Raw genomic sequence first — 18157 nt, 5'->3', positions numbered from 1 at the left:
ATCTGTTGAAGTGTCCAAGTGAGTTTTGGGAGCAACAGTATGCTGCGCAATGCCATATTCAGCAATAAACATTTTCCAGTACTTCTATGGAGAGATGATAAACCTGAATGGAAGAAATTTATCATGTGAGTATGTTTTCAGCTTTCTAGCGCAAAGTAATCGGATCCTACCATATTGGATCCTTAAAGATGGAGTGGTTAAGAAACAAAACTCCCAGAGCTGATGGGTTAACTTTCTTTGTGACTTTATTTTTAAAGATGAAGTTGATGGAGCGTGACCTTCGATCGGAAAATTTGTGCCCGAGTGTCTACGTCAAAGGAACCACGATGCCTATAAGGAATAGGTCAAGACGAGATTATTTCCAGGGGGGTATGTAGGTGCTAAGATCGACGAGCTCCTGGAGCTCGTAGAAGAAAGATGGATTCTACATATCTGAATCCTGTTCATAAGTTGTTCTGCTGCAAAGCCAGGGGCAAATGTACACTTTGATGTACCTAGTATACTCGAGAGATACTTCAAGATAGCTGGTCATTTGGTACTTTGTCAGGTTTTAAATACTCCGAAAAATAAGTGTTTATTGGAAAGAGAACCCCTACTTCTGCCTAACGGATTTGGCAAAATCTCGCATCTCTCCAAAAACACATTGCACCCAGGAGATGAGAATGGAATATGAATCTTGGTCTCATCCTCATCATTTGGTCTGCTAACCCTCCTAACAGGGTTTCGAGTCGTTACCAGACTGTTTTTCCCACATTACACTTTGCTGGAAGGGTCGCCGGCCCCTGAGCAGCTCAGAGTCGACTGCAGCAGTACCAGCACTCTGGGCAGGGTGCATAAAGCATAATATAAAGAAAAATGAAGACATAATTTAAAGACAAATTGCTTCAAAATACGGACGAATCAACTATAACATTACCATAATACAGAGGTAAAGCATAAATCAGTGCACATAACCTGTAATTTCAAGACGAATGAACTCAAAATAAGGACAAACAAAATAATAAAAAGGTATTTGTCAGAAGTATTGCGCTGCGGGATAAAACTTGGCACAAAACTATTCCCACGGAGAAAGTGACAAAAAAGAAGCTCTGAATAAGATGGGACGCAGAAATCACTCGCCAGTGTATTGATCTCAGGCTGGTTAACATTCCAATATATTGAAAGAGATAATATAAAAATAGTTGATATACGAGAAGAATATTACAGAGCAACTGGGAGAAAAAAAAAGAGTTTTGAGCTGTGTGACATCAATAAATACATAGGTGTGGTTCAATTTCTATAATTTTTCTCGACTTCTTCGTATTTCTTTCCTTCTTCCAAACAGGAACGTTAGAATTTGTTTCTCTTCTTTCTCTAATGTGTTTTTAGAAAATGTCAACATTTTCATTTGGAAACGGCATCAGTTTTGAGGATAGTCACTGTATTGAAGTACCAAGGGCATCAAAATCAAAATATGTTTCCCCTGTACCAATCTTAGGTTTATCCATACCTGGAAACAAGCTACCCAAGGGGTTACTGGATTTGAACCTCTCCTCCCTCGAAATTTTTGTTCGACTGATAAAAACATAATAAAAAAGCATAAAAACAAATTTTGGATGCGTTTTTTGTAACCCCTCCCCCCCCCAGCTCAAAGATCCTAGATACTCCCTTGCCTGGAGACCACAAATCTCTAATATTTTTCTTTAGCTTATTTTGCACCAGCTAATACCAATAATCGTATATGGAGGTCTTTTTCATTAATAATTGATTTCCTAGTTTTTGAAGATATATTTATTTATTTATTAATACCAAATACGGTAAGCTTTCAAGCTTGTCGCATATATGTGGTTGTGTATGTTCCCGCTTGTGTATGTTGCACTGTCCAAGGTACTCAAAGAGTGCTTAAGGCTAAATCAGATTAACAAAAAAACTGTGTCGGGAACTTTCTATTCTTTAATACGAAACTTTCCTTTCTCGGTATTTCGAAAAGAAGTGTCTTCTTTTTTTTCCCAGTTTCAGTATCTACAACAGGATTAAAACAGACCCATTCTCTGAGCATCCCCGGAAGACCATAGATTTCTCATCTGGCTTGGTCCTTAATTATTCATTATTTTTTTAGAAGAATAAGAGGAGGGATAGTGAAAGATCTCAAGGCGAACTGGTTAGCCATAACAAAAACAAAGAGAGAGAGAGAAAAAAATCTCAAGATGAAGAAAACAAACGGGGCTACGGCCAGTAGAAGGAAAAGATAAACTAATACGACGCAAATATTTCGCCTTCGTGAAACACTGCTAACAAACAAAGATAAAATCTAAAATACCCTAAAATTAAATAAAATCTAAAACCAAGAAAAAAAAAGACTATATCTATATATACTATTGTTGCTACTTTGATTGAGCACCATCGAAGCTAAATAGAGTTGCTTCAATGAGAACACTGAAGGGACGGGATAAAAAGAAAATTAAATTAATAATCTTGTTGCGAAATATTCCTCTTAATTTCATATCTGTTATTAATAAACAAATAAATAACAGATAATTTTTGGATTAAAGACCTCCACAGCAGAGGACAGGTAAAAGATCTTTGGCTTTTCCTTATCTTATGAGGGAATATCTATATAGTTAGTACACATGAAAGGAAAGAAGTTGGATTAAAAATAGAAAAAAAATATCAGATCATCAGGGTTGCAGCAGTTTTGAAAACCTTTAAAATCTTCTTTAGAAAAATGGTTAGTTCTAGAACGCCAGGGAAATTGATCTGCGGTAAAAATCTTAGAAATTGTAACTTAGTGTGCAGTTCATTTTTAATATAGAAGAGAGCAAGTTTTCTTGCCTGCTCTGCATGGTATTAAAACCTTATTCAAAACGTTAAACCAAAACCAATGTTGGTTGGAATGATCAGCTACTTCCATACTACAATCCTGTTTTTTGTGCCTAAACATGTATTATTTTGTAGTGTAAGGATAATAAACTTTTTGTTTTAAACTTGACATTTTGCAGAAATACTTAGCTAGTTCCATATAAGTATGGTTCATATTTCTAATAGTGAAAGGGTATTTAAAAAGAGCAGAATTTTGTAACTAATTATTGATTTTTTTTTTTATTACAATGGATCTTTCAACATAAAATGGATATTACAATAGATTTTTCAATATAACCTTCTTCAATGTCAAATAACTTCTCCAGGTGATGCTTCCATTCTTTTAGACTATTTTTGGGGAAATCCAGAGACCCCCTCAAGTACAAAGTACAACCACAAGTACAAGTCTAAAATTCCACAAGTACAAATCCTTCCCAGTCATAGCGGTTGCCAATACCTCGTTAACAAAAATTTCACGTATTTTTTAATGCCCCTCTTACTAATGCATTTTGTGGTACCGGGAAGGTAAATTCGGACCTAGGAGTCAGAAATGACTGTTGGAGACGATGGGCGTTCAAAGCTGTATTGGTAACCCATTAAAAATAAACAATAGAAATTTCTTTGTTCCGAAGTCAGGTTAAAGAATATAATTTCACGAAAATTTATGATAGATACTGAAATTATGCTTAGGTTTTGAAAACCATGAAAATATTCTTTAGAAAAATAGATACTTCTACAATACCTAGGAAATTGATGCCCGATACCAATCTTAGAAGTAAATTTTTAGTTTGCAATTCATTTTTAATATAGAAAGACTTGAGATAGTCTCCGTGAGAGCTGGCATAACTTTTTCAGAGTTATATAAAAATGATTAAATTCACTTCTTGAAAATAGTCTATCATCATAGGGCAGAAATAAGGCAGATAGTCATACAATAAGAGTAATTTAGATAGTCTATCAGTTTTGTGAGCTGCTTGAAGGAAATTGGAGACCAAAAAATTAAAAGAATTATGTCCATAGAATTTGCAAGCGAGTGGGCGAATGAGATTTCTAATTGACGAGTTTTTAATTAAAAACAGGCCAAGACTAACTTTAAAAAAAAAACAAGTTTTTCTGAAGGAAGTGAAGAACGAAGTTGATTTCGGGCGTATCGATGACAGGTGTACCGGTATCGGGTGTTTTTTTCCAATCACGGTCCCATAACCATTGATTGTATACCTCGGATTCTCTTGTTACTTTTTCCGATGATACCACCCTTATTACTTCTGGGAGAACAGAGGTTGAGGTTCGTAAAAATTTAGTGGACCTCTTTGAGAGAGTTTCAATTTGGTTTGATGCTAACTATCTTGCCTAAAATGTTTCTGAAACTTTTTTCTTTTTTTTAGTTTTTTCTCGTATATCTCAGGCTTGTCTTCAACTGTCTGATATTCACATGATCACGTAACGATTTGCTCCTTGTTCCTGGAAATAGCGAGAAATCCCTTTGTTCTCCAAAGCCAAAGAGAACAAGGGTCATGTGTGTGAAGCAGAAAAATATTGAGTTGTGATCAATTTGGACTATGTCCCTACTTGGGAGGGTCCTGAAGGTTTTTTTCTTACACCCTTGGGTTTAAACATAAAAAGAAACCATGATGTAACGTCTAGGTTTGCACCTTGATTTGGCAGGGCCTCTGAAGGCTTTTCCCCTGACTCTCGTAGGTTATTTTAAACAAAACCAAAAGAAATCTTGAAGAAAACATTCTTTATTATGTAACAATAACCAGCATCTTTTAGAAAACACTCCATATTACGCAACAAACACCTGAATCCTGAAGAAAATTAGTAATACCTGCGCCTTGAGGGAATCGCAGTTAAACTTCACCGTGATTTTAAACGATTAAGGAAGAAAAGAGTAGCGGTTATGAGCCACTTTAAAGTGCCTATGGCGTCACTGCTGTTATGTGATCTTTTTCATAATCCCCCTCCTACAGTTCATGGGGTATTTGTGGGATTTGTAGATTGTTGCGTAATTATTGAACTGTTGTATGGAAGATTATACATGGAAATACCTTTTTTTCCTTGGATTTACTCAGCGTTACCAGTTCACTTTTTTGATTTAATGCAAGGTTTGATGATGACAGGCTAGGTTGTATTTGATTAGGTAAAGTTAGCTTAGGTTTTTAACCAATTTATGATATTTAGAACCAAATTTAACCTAATCTAACATAACCTAAACTAACATAATCTAACCTAACCTTAACTTTTACCATCATAGCTTGCATAAGACAGAAAAAGCTGCCTCGTAAAGCTAATTGAATCCAAGTAGAGAAAAGAGAATTTCGGACATTCACCGCTGAATGTCGATATTAATCAGAACGGTAACATATATATCAGATAGGCGGTGAAGTAATATTTTTTTTTCGTTTTAAGTTTAAACTTTTCTCTTTACTTCCCTCAGAAAACTTTTTTTTTACATTAATTTCTTAGATTAAAGACTTCTGCAGAGGATAAGTAAAAGACCATTGGCCTGTCCTTTTCTTAAGAGGCAATATAAATAAGTTATTACCATTGAAAGGAAGGGAGGTTGGATTAAAAATAGGAAAAAATAGCAGGTCTTTTTTAGATTAAAAATCTCTGCAGAGGATAAGTAATTGACCTGTCCTTCTCTTATGAGGCAATATAAATAAGCTATTACCACTGAAAGGCTAGGAGGTTGGATTGAAAATAGAAAAAGAATAGCAGGTCATTAATAGATTAAAAACCTCCTCTTCAGACGATGAGCACAAGATCATTAGCCTTTCCTTATCGTATGAGGTAATATTGTCCCCCTAGAAATCATCAATAAACATGGTCTTACGTGCATGTCTGAGAGAGAAGAGTGAGGAAAAACAGATTTTTCTCTTGGGGAACGCGGTCAAAAAATTTAGAAATTATATTTCAGGCCGCTACTTTTTTCTTTATATGGGAGAGGTTTTTTTTAGATCTTTCTTAGAAGAAAATTCCCCCTTTCCCTTCATGCGTGCAGGTATGAGCCTGGTAAGCACCAAGACAAGTGGTAAGTCACAAAATAATTAATGGGGTTGAAAATCTGTATATTTTTAGATGAAAAATAGTGATTGAATTCGTTCAATGCAAGGCATACATGGCTTTCACTTTATCCAATTTCTCAGATTTTTTTATCGATCGGAAAATTTTGAGTTTATAGTAAAAAGATAGAGAGAGAATAAATAATGAAGTGCTATAAAGGGTAGAAAACTCACTGGTGTTCCTTTAGATATCTTTCTAATTTTCCAGATGTTGTATCCCAGATAAACACAGACCCGTCTGCGCCTCCGACAGTCACCTGTTGACCACTGGAGCTAAAGCAGGCTCTTGACCAATCAAAACCAACTTTTAGTCTATCATCCCTGTAACAAAACATTTTTCAAGTTGAAAATAAATTTTTCATTGAAGAATGAAATATATGAAAGATGAAAAGCGCCGAAAGAGGTATAACAATTATTAATAGCTGTCAGTTTAACACCTTTATCCAGCATATCACAGTCTTTTGATTAGATATATTTCTCTCAAAATATTCGCCTCTACAGCTTAAGCTGCTTCTACCATTCTCATCTCACTAACCTTTAAAAAGGTCACGTGCTGCTTCATATAACCTGTGTTATATTTTTCTAGTAGATATTTATTAAAATTGGAAATAAAACCATCCCGCCTTTCTCCCATTAACTCAACAATTCACTGAATTTTTGGTTTGTACTTTTATCACGTAGACTGGATTAAGTTTGTGAGCCATTTGTGATCACCTCTGAATGTTCAATTATTTTCAAGTCTTTATCCGTATAGCTGCTTCCGATGACAATGCTATGATACAACATAAAAACATCTCCTCTTGTATGCTCCCCACCTGCCCTCTTAATATTTTTCATAAATAACCAGCTGACTGAAATTAGATACTCCCGATGGTTCAGAGCTCTGATTATAGGTAAAAGAAGTGTCAAAACACATAACTAGACCTGTTTCGCTACTAGATTCAGATGATACACAAACTGGTAATGAATCATAAATTCGGCACAGCAAAAACTATGAAGCAAAAGGCATTATACAAGATGTGGTAGCGCAGTGGTTAGAGCACTTGCCTGTGTTCGCGGTAATTCAAGTTCGAATCTTTAGGAAGACTATATTTTTTAGCCTTAGAGAACACTAAGAGTCGAAAATAATAAACGTGATATTTTTCTGTTTAAAACTCGTGCTCAAAATGGACTAGAAAGTAGAAATGATTTTTTCTCGAGAATCTGTGAGTGTAAGTGAGAACGAGGGGTGCAGAACGGATTGGGTTTTAGAAAACTTGATCTATTTAACTCATTTTACTCATTTCAGTGACCCTATTTCACTTATGCATTTATAAATTAGGTCAATTTGATGTCTATGTTATGTACAGCCTAATCCGTTTCACACCCCTCGTTATATTAATGGATTCTCAAGATTTTTTACTTTTTAGTCCTTTTTGAAAGCAAGTTTTTTTTTTATTCCAGTTTTATTATTTACAATTAATAAATGTTTGTTTCTTCTGCAACACGAAGCACAAGATTAATTGACAAATATAGAATCAAAGATGGCAGTAATAAAATTTTGAGAAACATAAAAACAAAACAGCAGGTCATATGTAGTTGAATATTCTGGCTTGGATTATCGATGAACAGACTTTATTTTATTTTTTTAGTCTCTCACTGCATAAAACTACCACTATGGTGGCAGTATATACCATGCCACTTTTTTAGAGTACCAAGAACAAAACAACAGATCACATGCAGTTGAATTTTCTTGTTTGGATTATAAAGGAGTTGTTGATTTTTGTATCTCCCATTCCACTAAACTGTCACTATGGTGGCAGTACGTGCAACTGCCATTTTTTAGAATGCCAAGAACAAAACAGCATGTCACATGCAGTTGAATAGTCTTGTTTGGATTATAAAGGGGTTGTTGTTTTTTGTCTCCTACTCCATTAAACTACCACAATGGTGGCATTATATAACTGCTAATTTTTGGAATAACAAGAACAAAAAAGCAAGTCACATGCAGTTGAGTTTTCTTGTTTGGATTATAAAGAAGTTGCTGATTTTTGTTTCTCCCATTCCACTAAACTGCCACTATGGTGGCAGTACGTGCAACTGCCATTTTTTAGAATGCTAAGAACAAAACAGCATGTCACATGCAGTTGAATAGTCTTGTTTGGATTATAAAGGGGTTGTTGTTTTTTGTCTCCTACTCCATTAAACTACCACAATGGTGGCATTATATAACTGCTAATTTTTGGAATAACAAGAACAAAAAAGCAAGTCACATGCAGTTGAGTTTTCTTGTTTGGATTATAAAGAAGTTGCTGATTTTTGTTTCTCCCATTCCACTAAACTGTCACTATGGTGGCAGTACGTGCAACTGCCATTTTTTAGAATGCCAAGAACAAAACAGCATGTCACATGCAGTTGAATAGTCTTGTTTGGATTATAAAGGGGTTGTTGTTTTTTGTCTCCTACTCCATTAAACTACCACAATGGTGGCATTATATAACTCTGCTAATTTTTGGAATAACAAGAACAAAAAAGCAAGTCACATGCAGTTGAATATTCTTGTTTGGATTATAAAGGAGATGTTGTTTTTTTTGTTTTTGTTTTTTTGTATCCTACTCAATTAAACCACCACAATGGTGGAATTATATACCACTGCCACTTTTTAGAATACCAAGAACAAAACAGCAGGTTATATGCAGTTGAATACTCTTGTTTGGATTATAAAAAAGTTGTTGATTTTTATTTTCCTCCCATTCCACTAAACTGCCATTATGGTGGCAGGTCACGCCACTTTTTAGAACAGCAATGGCACTGAAAATGAAATCTCACTGTTTGAACTGGAAACGTGGAAACTTAGACAACCATATATATCTTTAAAAATTATTTAAAAATAAAAAAATTTTATAAACTAAAAATTCTTTAAAAATGTCTTTTAAAGAATAAGGAATTTCAAGTTTTTACTAAAAAAAATCGCCCTATGCATTTATATAGTTTTGGGTGGTAAAGGGTGCCAAAGTAAAAAATAAGAAACATGGGTGAAAAATTAGAAAAAAAAAATCAACTAAAGATATATGGAGCAGCATAGCTTAAGAAGATGTAGCTTTCCTTTGAAGGAGTATTTGTTTTTGAGAATCAAAATATTGCTGAAGTTTAAGCGAAAACCGTTGTCAAATTTTACTTGTTAGTTTTGGTTGTTTGTTTTCATGGTTCGACGTTGCAGCACTGACGGAAAAGTCGCTGTATATTTATACAATTAAAAGAAACATCTTAGGAAATCAGGTATGAATAGACATAAGCTGCGGGATAATTTGCTATGGGACAAGGGGGCAACTGCCCTCTCCAGACTCAAGTTTGCCCTCCGGACCCAAGTTTTCCCCAAGACCTCAGTTTGCCCCCCCCCCCAGCTGAAATTCTGTTTCTGCAAAAAATATTGTCAATATTAAGATAAGCCTGTACAATCCAGAGAAACAGGTCAATTTTCTTTAGTATATCTTTGCCTTTATGGTAATATATGGATCATTTTACAGTTTTCACTGTCATTTTCACTTGATTTGGGAAAATTGGCTTCAACTTTGCCCCCCATCCTAAGATTTTGACGAAATTACGCCACTAGACATAAGACGAGTCCAAAGGCAGCAAAAACTTAAATTTTATGTCCTATGTATATTAAATAAATTCATAATCAAGGATACAAAATATTTAAAGAAGTAAGAAACATATTTTGCAAGGTATCTGCAAAAGTCGAAAGAAATCAGGATAGGTGTGAGTCCCCCCAAATCCAGGAGCCAATCCTAGTCGAGTGATTAACACGCTAGACGGGAAATTCTTTGTCCGTGAGGACATGGGTTCGAGTCCTGGTGTCACTGGTTATTTGGTTTTAAACGGAGGTCAGTGACGTGACTGTCAAGCTCAGCCAGAGTCGAGATTTTTCCAGATTTCTACTTGGAAAAATTGGGGAAGATAAATAAGAAAGGTGTGTGAAAGCACTTCCTGGCTGAAGGGCCATGAAGTGGAGATGGGCAGTTCAGCACGGCCGGTAGGGACTGTTAAACCCAATGTCGTAATCTTTGCCCAAACCTAGTTGATAAAGCCAGGGAAGCTTAAGACTAAACTTTCATTAAGAGCGAGAACAAAAATGGACCAAAAAGGCCAGTAGACCAGAAATCCAGTCGCAATATTCAGTTATAATCATGAAATTTGACACCGCGACTTTAGCCAACTTTTCGACTTTATGACCAAAAACCTAGCGGTACTATTCGCAATTGTCTATGACTAAAATGAATTATTGCATCCTTTAGGTCAATAGGTAACCATTGCCCACATTATTAGAAAATACAAGCTAATTTTGAAACAAACTAATATTTATTTCCGCTTACATCAAGCCAATATAGGTGATAGAAGGAATCAACCGTAAAATCAAACAGCATACAGATTTGCTCCAGCCTTCAGGTAATTTCAGTATTTAACTGACCGAAAAGATTAATAGTTTATGCATAGAAACTAAAAACAGCACACACGCACAAAAAAAGCTGGTATTGTGCATAGAAGCACAAAAAAGCAAGTCAACCGGTATAAGGAGATCATAAGAGGAAACTAGGGCAAATACAGGATTTTTTTTTCTAGGGCACGGGGATTTGATGGTGCTTGCGTCTAAGTTCTTATTTTTTGTCTGAAATGCAACTAATTACTTTTTATTATTCATTTTAACTTAATTAATTATTTATTATTATTAATTTCTTGATTATTTTTATTTATAAATTTATTATTAATTAACATGATACTCAACAGTAAGCAATACGAAAAATGTGCTCTATCCCACTTTCTAGGGCTCTAATGAGAGTAAGGTTGAGGTTGCTACAACACGTTTTGAAGATGAATGATGATAGATTTCCTTCTTGACCATCTATCTATGTCGTCCCTGAATGGTCCCGTCCCCGAATGGAGTTGGAAGGGATCGTAAGAAAGGATAAGAAAATTGGACTCCTTGAGAAGACGAATGCCTTGAATAGGTTGTGGTGAAGGTGGAGCGTGAACCACTGTGGCCTCATATGTTTTGGTGTTGCCTTAGTATTTATTCTCTATTAAGAGGCTGATTATGAAAATAACCAGGATTGTTTATCATCAGCAAACGAGGGTGAAAAAATGACAGTGGACAGGTAACATTGCTAGTAAAGATGATGAAGATGTATAAATCGAATAGTCAAATTGTTGTTAGTTTTTAGCAATTGTAAAAACATGACGATTAAACGATCAGTCATTTTAAGCACTTTGCATTAACGAAGTCTCATAGGGCGCGTTCCAGGCTCGACAAAAGCTAGTAATATTTACTAGAAATTAAAGTTTTTAATTCCAGGGGAAAGACAATTAACGGCTGGTACAACCTAAATTTAACTTCTTATTAATTTTTTTGTAAACACAGTTAATTAACGCATTTAGTGCATTAACTTCTGCACAATCATCATCAAGTTTGGAAAAATGGAAGCAAATGACCAGTCAAATGAGAAGTAATGAGCATTAAGGCTCATTACTTCATATTGCTCATAGTTTATTCGCTATTAATATTCTCATAACTAATTATAAAGCGTACAAAGGCATTAGCTAATAAAACATTCCAGGTTCGCAGTTAATTCGATTATCCACCAGGAACACACTCTTAGTCACTTAGCCGTAGGTTGCTAATAGGAGTAAATATAACCGTAAAGCAATAGCGAAACTATATTCGACCTGTTGCGACAGCTCTGTCTTATTTCTATCTAGTTTGTTGTAAATTTTACTAAAAAAAAAAAAAAAAAAAGAAATCGAGCTCAACCTCGACTTGTTCCGCTGTTTGAGTTTTTTACTTCATTTGCTACCATGGTATGAGAATAGAAAATCATTATTTAACCCAGAAAGAATACTTGTTGGCTATATGTGGTAGGAAAGACGGAATTTAGACCCCATTATCATTATATTTTGAAGATCAAGTTGCTGTATAATGGACAAATTCCCTGAAAGTTTGATTTACGTTTTGTAAAAATTGCTCGGGCCGTCCTAGCCGAGTGGATTGGTGCGCTGAATTTAGGATCTTTCTTCTGAGAGGGTGAGGGTTCGAATCCTAATATACCCAATTATTTGGTTGGGGACAGGGGTCAATGGGGCTCAGCCAGAGTCGGCCCAGCTCTAAATGGGTACCTGGAGAAATCTGGGGAAGGTAAACAGTAAGGGTGTGCAAAAACACAGTATAGCTGGACCCCAGCCCCCCCCCCCATTGCAATAAACGGAGATCAGCACCACCAGTAGGGACTATAAAGTCCAATTCCGTATTCTTTACCTTTAAAAATTGCTCGCAATTACAAACCGGTTTCCACTTACTCTCTTATCAACTTTTTAAAGTATTATATTGGAGTGAAAAATCATTTACCCTATCGTTTTTAAGAATTTATACTTTAAAATCGGACTATCCTTATATATCAAATTACTTAGAAAGGCATTTTTCACTCTCCACTGGTTTAAAATCCCAGGTATATTAATATCTCCTATTTGCTTATTACTAAATTTATTGATAAATATAATCTCTTATCCTTACTATCGTTCTTATCAGATTTATTATAATTTGAAATAAGTTTTGTTTTAGATAAAATGCAAACTGCTTCGTAAATTAATTTACTTTTAGAATTACATGTATTATTTTTTACAATCCAGAATAATTTTATTAAGTTAGTCCTTGATAACTTATTTAAAGATTTTATTATACTAGACATACCATTAGTCTCAAATCTGTGACATAAATTGATTAAAAATATTTTTAAATCCAAATAATTTTTACTATTATTTTTCTATGTCCTCTTGATCGGTTTTACGTTTAATGGGACAGTTAAAAGAAAAACGCTCAGTTAAACCAATAATCAAACAGTTCGTGGTAACAAACTGTAGTAAGGAGCGACCCGGCTCAATAGCAACCAAAACATCAAAAGAATTGCATTTTAACGCTGATTTTAAATATATAGGTTTAATCAAGTTTAGGCTTACCCATCAAAAGTTACGAGCCTGAGAAAATTTGCCTTATTTTAAAAAATAGGGGGAAACAACCCCTAGAAGTAATAGAATCTTAACAAAAATCACAGCATCAGATTCAGCGTATCAGAGAACCCTAATGTAGAAGTTTCAAGCTCCTATCTACAAAAATGTGGAATTTCGTATTTTTTGCCAGAAGACAAATCACAGGTGCGTGTTTATTTGTTTGTTTTCTTGTTGTTTTTTTCCCCAGGGTTCATCGTATCGACCAAGTGGTCCTAGAATGTCGCAAGAGGGCTCATTCTAACGGAAATGAAAAGTTCTAGTGCCCTTTTTAAGTGACCAAAAAAATTGGAGGGCACCTAGGTCCCCACCCACGCTCATTTTTTCTCCAAAGTCAACGGATCAAAATTTTGAGATAGCCATTTTGTTCCGCATAGTCAAAAACCGTAATAACTATGTCTTTGGGAATGACTTACTCCCCCACAGTCCCCGAGGGAGGGGCTGCAAGTTACAAACTTCAGCCAGTGTTTACATATAATAAAGGGTTACTGGGAAGTGTACAGCGTTTTCAGGGCATTTTTTTTTGTCTTGGGGGTTGGATTGAGGGGAGGGAGCTATGTTGGAGGATCTTTCCTTAGACAAATATTTCATGGGGGAACAGAAATTTAATGAAAAGGGCGCAGGGTTTTCTAAAATTACTATAAAAAAACAATGAAAAAATTAACATGGAAAAGTTTTTTTTTCAATTGAAAGTAAGGAGTAGCGTTGAAACTTAAAACGAACAGAGATTATTACGCATATGAGGGGTTCTAAAAATACTTTAGCATAAAGAGCGAGGTATTTATGAGGAGATAAATACCGCGCTCTTTATGCTACAGTATTTTTAGTAATTTCAACTATTTATTCTACGGCCTTTTGGACTCTGGGGTCATTCTTAAAGAATTGGGACAAAACTTACGATTTAGTGCAAAGAGCGAGGTATTAACGAGGGTACAAGCCCCTCATATACATAATAAAATTTAAGAATATAAAATTTTGTTACGTAAGCTAATTCTTAAGTTACGTATATTTTTTACTACTAAAAAAATTGGTTAAAAATTAAAATTTATAGTTGCCTTTTTATGTAACCGAAAAACTGCATGGCAACTAGGCCTCCTTACCCATCCCTTATTTCTCAAAATCGTCTAATCAAGACTAAGAGAAAGCCATTTAGCCAAAAAAGGAATTAAAATGCAAATTTCATTTTAATAATTTATGTGTGGAGAGCCAAAACCAAACATGCATTAATTCAAAAACGTTCAGGAATTACATAAAAAAAACTAGTTTTTTTAACTGCAAGTAAGGAGCGACATTAAAACTTAAAACGAACAGAAATTATTCCGTATATGAAATGGGTTGTCCCATCCGCAATCCCTTGCCCTTTACGCTAAAGTTTGACGCTTTGCCACAATTCTGCTTTTTAAAGCAATTAAAAACTTTAGCGTAAAGAGCACTAGATCCTTAAAATCTAAACTGGCGAAGCTGATCTCTGTTTCAAGGCCTTCCAGCTAGGAATTCCAATGGGGCGGGGGGAGAGAGGCTAGCCATCCTGTGTTTTCCCCCACCCTTCCAACTTACCTTCCCCAGATTTCTCAGACAAGCATTTAGAGCTGGGTCGACTCTGGCTGAGCTTAAGAGTCAAGCACCTGGCCAAATAAATGGCGACGCCAATAATCGAGCCCACGCCCTTCGGCAAAGGATTCCAAATCCAGCACGCCAACCGCAACCACTATGTTTACGTCTTACATTGAAAATTCACTTTTTTGGTGTTTCCATCGAAAAGTAAAAAAAAAGTTGCCCTCTTCCTAGATTTTGGAAAATACATTCCCCCCCCCTCTGCATTTTCGAGAATTGGCACCCTTACCCTGATTTTATCTTTAATAATCTACGCTCTGTTAAAAATAAGTCTTTAAGTGGGATGCTTCAAAAAAACGTCTAACAAAAAAGTATACTGTTTGGGGAAGAGAAAGAGGCGAAGATAATGATACGAATTATTAAAGAAACATATATTTTAAGAATAAAATAAAATATTAAAAATAATATTGTTCTAAATTGACTGGATAACATTACTAATATTACAGGATAGTACACTATTTAAATAAACATCGCACCCTCACTACCCTCTAAATAAAATGAACAAGATTGAACACAGAAAAAAACTTTTAAAAAATTGTAGATATTTTTATATTAAATATGAAGTGTTTACATTAAATACACATAGCATAAAACCCACAGAAACTGAGATATTTGCGAAAAACGTGCATAATATTTGAAATCTGTAGTCGCGGCCACCCTACGATAGGCCGGTTTTGAGACAAATTTTAGCGTGTCACAATAAAAGTTTATGCGAGTTCATAATTGACTATCTCAAATTCCAAGATTCTTACCCTATTTGGCTAAAATGACTAGACTAACACAGCAAATTAAACCTCACTGCGTTAATATAAGTAAAAAAGCAATAAATTAAAATTTTCATCAGATAATAAAAAAGTTCGTAAAGAATTAATTCGCCACAGCGGAATTTATAAAACACAGCAGTGTATTAAATCATTTTTTCCATTTTTGACAATGCTTTACTAACTGTGAGAAAGTCTTTGTCTGCTATATGACTAACGTGTGGTTTTAGCAATTTTTTTGAAAAGACATTGAACTTCCTGTGTAAAAAGCTGTAATTTACTAATACTTTGAAAACCGTTAGAAAAAATCAAATAGTTAATTAACGGACCCGTATCACAGGAAAATGAATTTTAAATTGTTTGTTTCCCTGAATCAGCGGTTTTGAAAACTAGGTTTTTAAACATGATCATTCCTATGGGCTCTGGGTTATGCTGGCAAATATAATGATGATTTGTATGTATTAAGAAATATTTAGTAGGACAAACGACAACCACATTCAAATTGTAATACGAAAAATACAAACACTAATATCATTTTGTGCGAGTTAATAGTGCCGCTAAAAGAAATGGAATCCACATTTTTACAAATGTAATACAGGTTTTTACCGTTCGGTGATAGGAGAAAGTATCTAATCACCGAAAAAGTTTAAGTCGGAATTAGGCTGGAGTTAGGCCCGATGTATGGGGATGGGGAGGATGGTTCAATTCTTTGTTTCAATGTTTATGAAGAATTAAATAGGTACTTATGTATTATAGGAGCAGGATACTATAATACATAAATACCGACTCCAAATACAGACAGCTAAACCAATTTTTCTCAGATCTAGCAGATCTACTCAGATCACTGTGAATAAATTTAAATTTATCTAAAGCTCTAAATTTAAAATCTAAAATCATATTTATAAAATTATATTAATAAAATTATTATTAAAAATATAATTATATAGAATTATATATAATTATATTTATATAATTATTATTTATATAGTAAAATAATTATTGTATTAATTATTATAATAATATAATTACAATTATAATTATATTATAATATTTATGATTATATAATTATATTTATAATTATATAATATAATTATATAGAAATTATCTATATAAAATCCATTACTGTAGCCTACTTTACAAGAACCAGCAGATTCAATTCGCGAAATTTTTTGGGGGAAGTGTGTTTTTCAATATATAGAGAGGAAGATTTGTCGTTCTATCAATTTTTTCAATGAAATTACCAAAAGAGGTATTTTTAAACGGAAATGTCTCAAAAAGGCGTTTTCTAAGTCTAAGGGACATAAGGCCCCTTCCCATCCCCCAGTTGAGGTCACTGACAGGAACATTTCATACGGTATTAAATGAAACAAACATCTAGAAAATATTTTATGATGGTCTAGGCCCTATAGAAAGTGAGAATGTTTTTCTTATGAATTTAAAGACTAGGCCAGAAGATCAAGAGAACCATCAGTGGGCTATGGATAAAAAAGATTCGACTGGTCCATCTTCTGTACAAGTATTAAAAAGAGTTTTGGCTAAGAATATTATTTTAATGTTAAAAAAGAATGAAGAAAAGAAGAGAAACCAAACGAGAGTTATTCTCAGCCATTTAAAACAAAAGACAAAGCGAATATTTCAGCAAAGACATAAGCCAAGCAGGGTTGCCACCCCTTGTGATTTATAACTATTTCTAGTGATTTTTTTATTTTGCCTAAAAATTACTAAAATCAGCACATAAATAACTAAAATCTACTCATTTTTTTCACTAGGTGGCAACCGTGCATCTAAGCCGTATTCAGTGCTCAAAGAAAAAAAGAGGGAAGAAAAAAAAAAAGATATTTCTTCCTTTTCTCTGCTTTTTTTTTATTTTTTTTTTTTACGTCAATTATAGCCAGTGTGATCTGAGGATGTATTTTGTATACATTCTGTAGTAAACTGTAGTAAAGTTTGACTCTTGGCCACAATTCTGTTTTTTAAAACAATTAAAAGCTTTAGCGTAAAGAGCGAGGGATTCCGGAGGGGACAACCCATTTCATATACGGAGTAATTTATGTTCGTTTTAAGTTTCAATGTCGCTCCTTACTTTCAGTTAAAAAAAAAAACTAGTTTTTTTATGTAATTATTCTAAAAGCAGTAATTTCCAATTAAATGTAACAGAACAGCAAGCCACAGCTACAAAACGAATTTTAAAGACATTCAAAAAAGAGCTTAAAACCCCTCAAAAATAAAGTAAAATTGAAAAAAGAAGTACAAAAGGGAAATCACTATTTTCAGAAACCCTCAACCCGAGGTTTACAGTCCCCTCTCTTGAATAACAAGGAAAATCACGTTATTATATGGGTTGCACTTATGGGTCTCATTTTAATTTTCTTTTTCAAAGCCAAAACATTACAGGAAAACCTCATTAAAACAGTAATACAAAACTTCGCTTTTACTTTTTTTGTGTGTAAACATAAACAGTTGATATTATAAACCGCGAAGCTTCACACGGGAAACACGTCTATTGCTAAATGCGCTGCACATGCACATCTAATAGAATAAGCCACGATTCCATTATCTAATGAGCCCCGATAAAGTAATCAACATTATCTAAGTAGACCTCGATGCATATCGAATGCATTAATATGGGAAAACCATGTAAAACAAAGAGCAAAAAATAATGAAAAGTGTAAACTTGGAAAAATCATACCCTACTACATACTACAAAGTTGTTCCTAAGCGAATTAGTACCTTAAAATAATTTTGCAAGCATCACCGTCGGCTGACCATCACAAAGATAAAGACCACTAGCAGATTTCCCCAAGGGACTGGCTATAGTCCAAACTGCCGCGAATTTGTGGTTTC

The 18157-nt window shown here is 34.4% G+C and overlaps 1 protein-coding gene across 2 annotated transcripts in view; it reads right to left on the bottom strand.

Annotated features, from left to right (window-relative positions):
* LOC136037302 (autophagy-related protein 16-1-like) overlaps positions 1–18157 on the bottom strand; it is a 226882-nt gene that overhangs the window by 6094 nt on the left and 202631 nt on the right. For both annotated transcript variants that reach the window (XM_065719949.1, XM_065719950.1), the window contains one exon: positions 6078–6224. In XM_065719949.1, the coding sequence (XP_065576021.1) occupies positions 6078–6224 (147 nt within the window). The remainder of the gene's footprint in view (positions 1–6077; positions 6225–18157) is intronic.

This window comes from Artemia franciscana, chromosome 16 (genome assembly GCF_032884065.1).
Source record: "Artemia franciscana chromosome 16, ASM3288406v1, whole genome shotgun sequence".
NCBI lineage: Eukaryota > Metazoa > Arthropoda > Branchiopoda > Anostraca > Artemiidae > Artemia > Artemia franciscana.
This window is presented reverse-complemented; position numbering and strand designations above follow the sequence as displayed.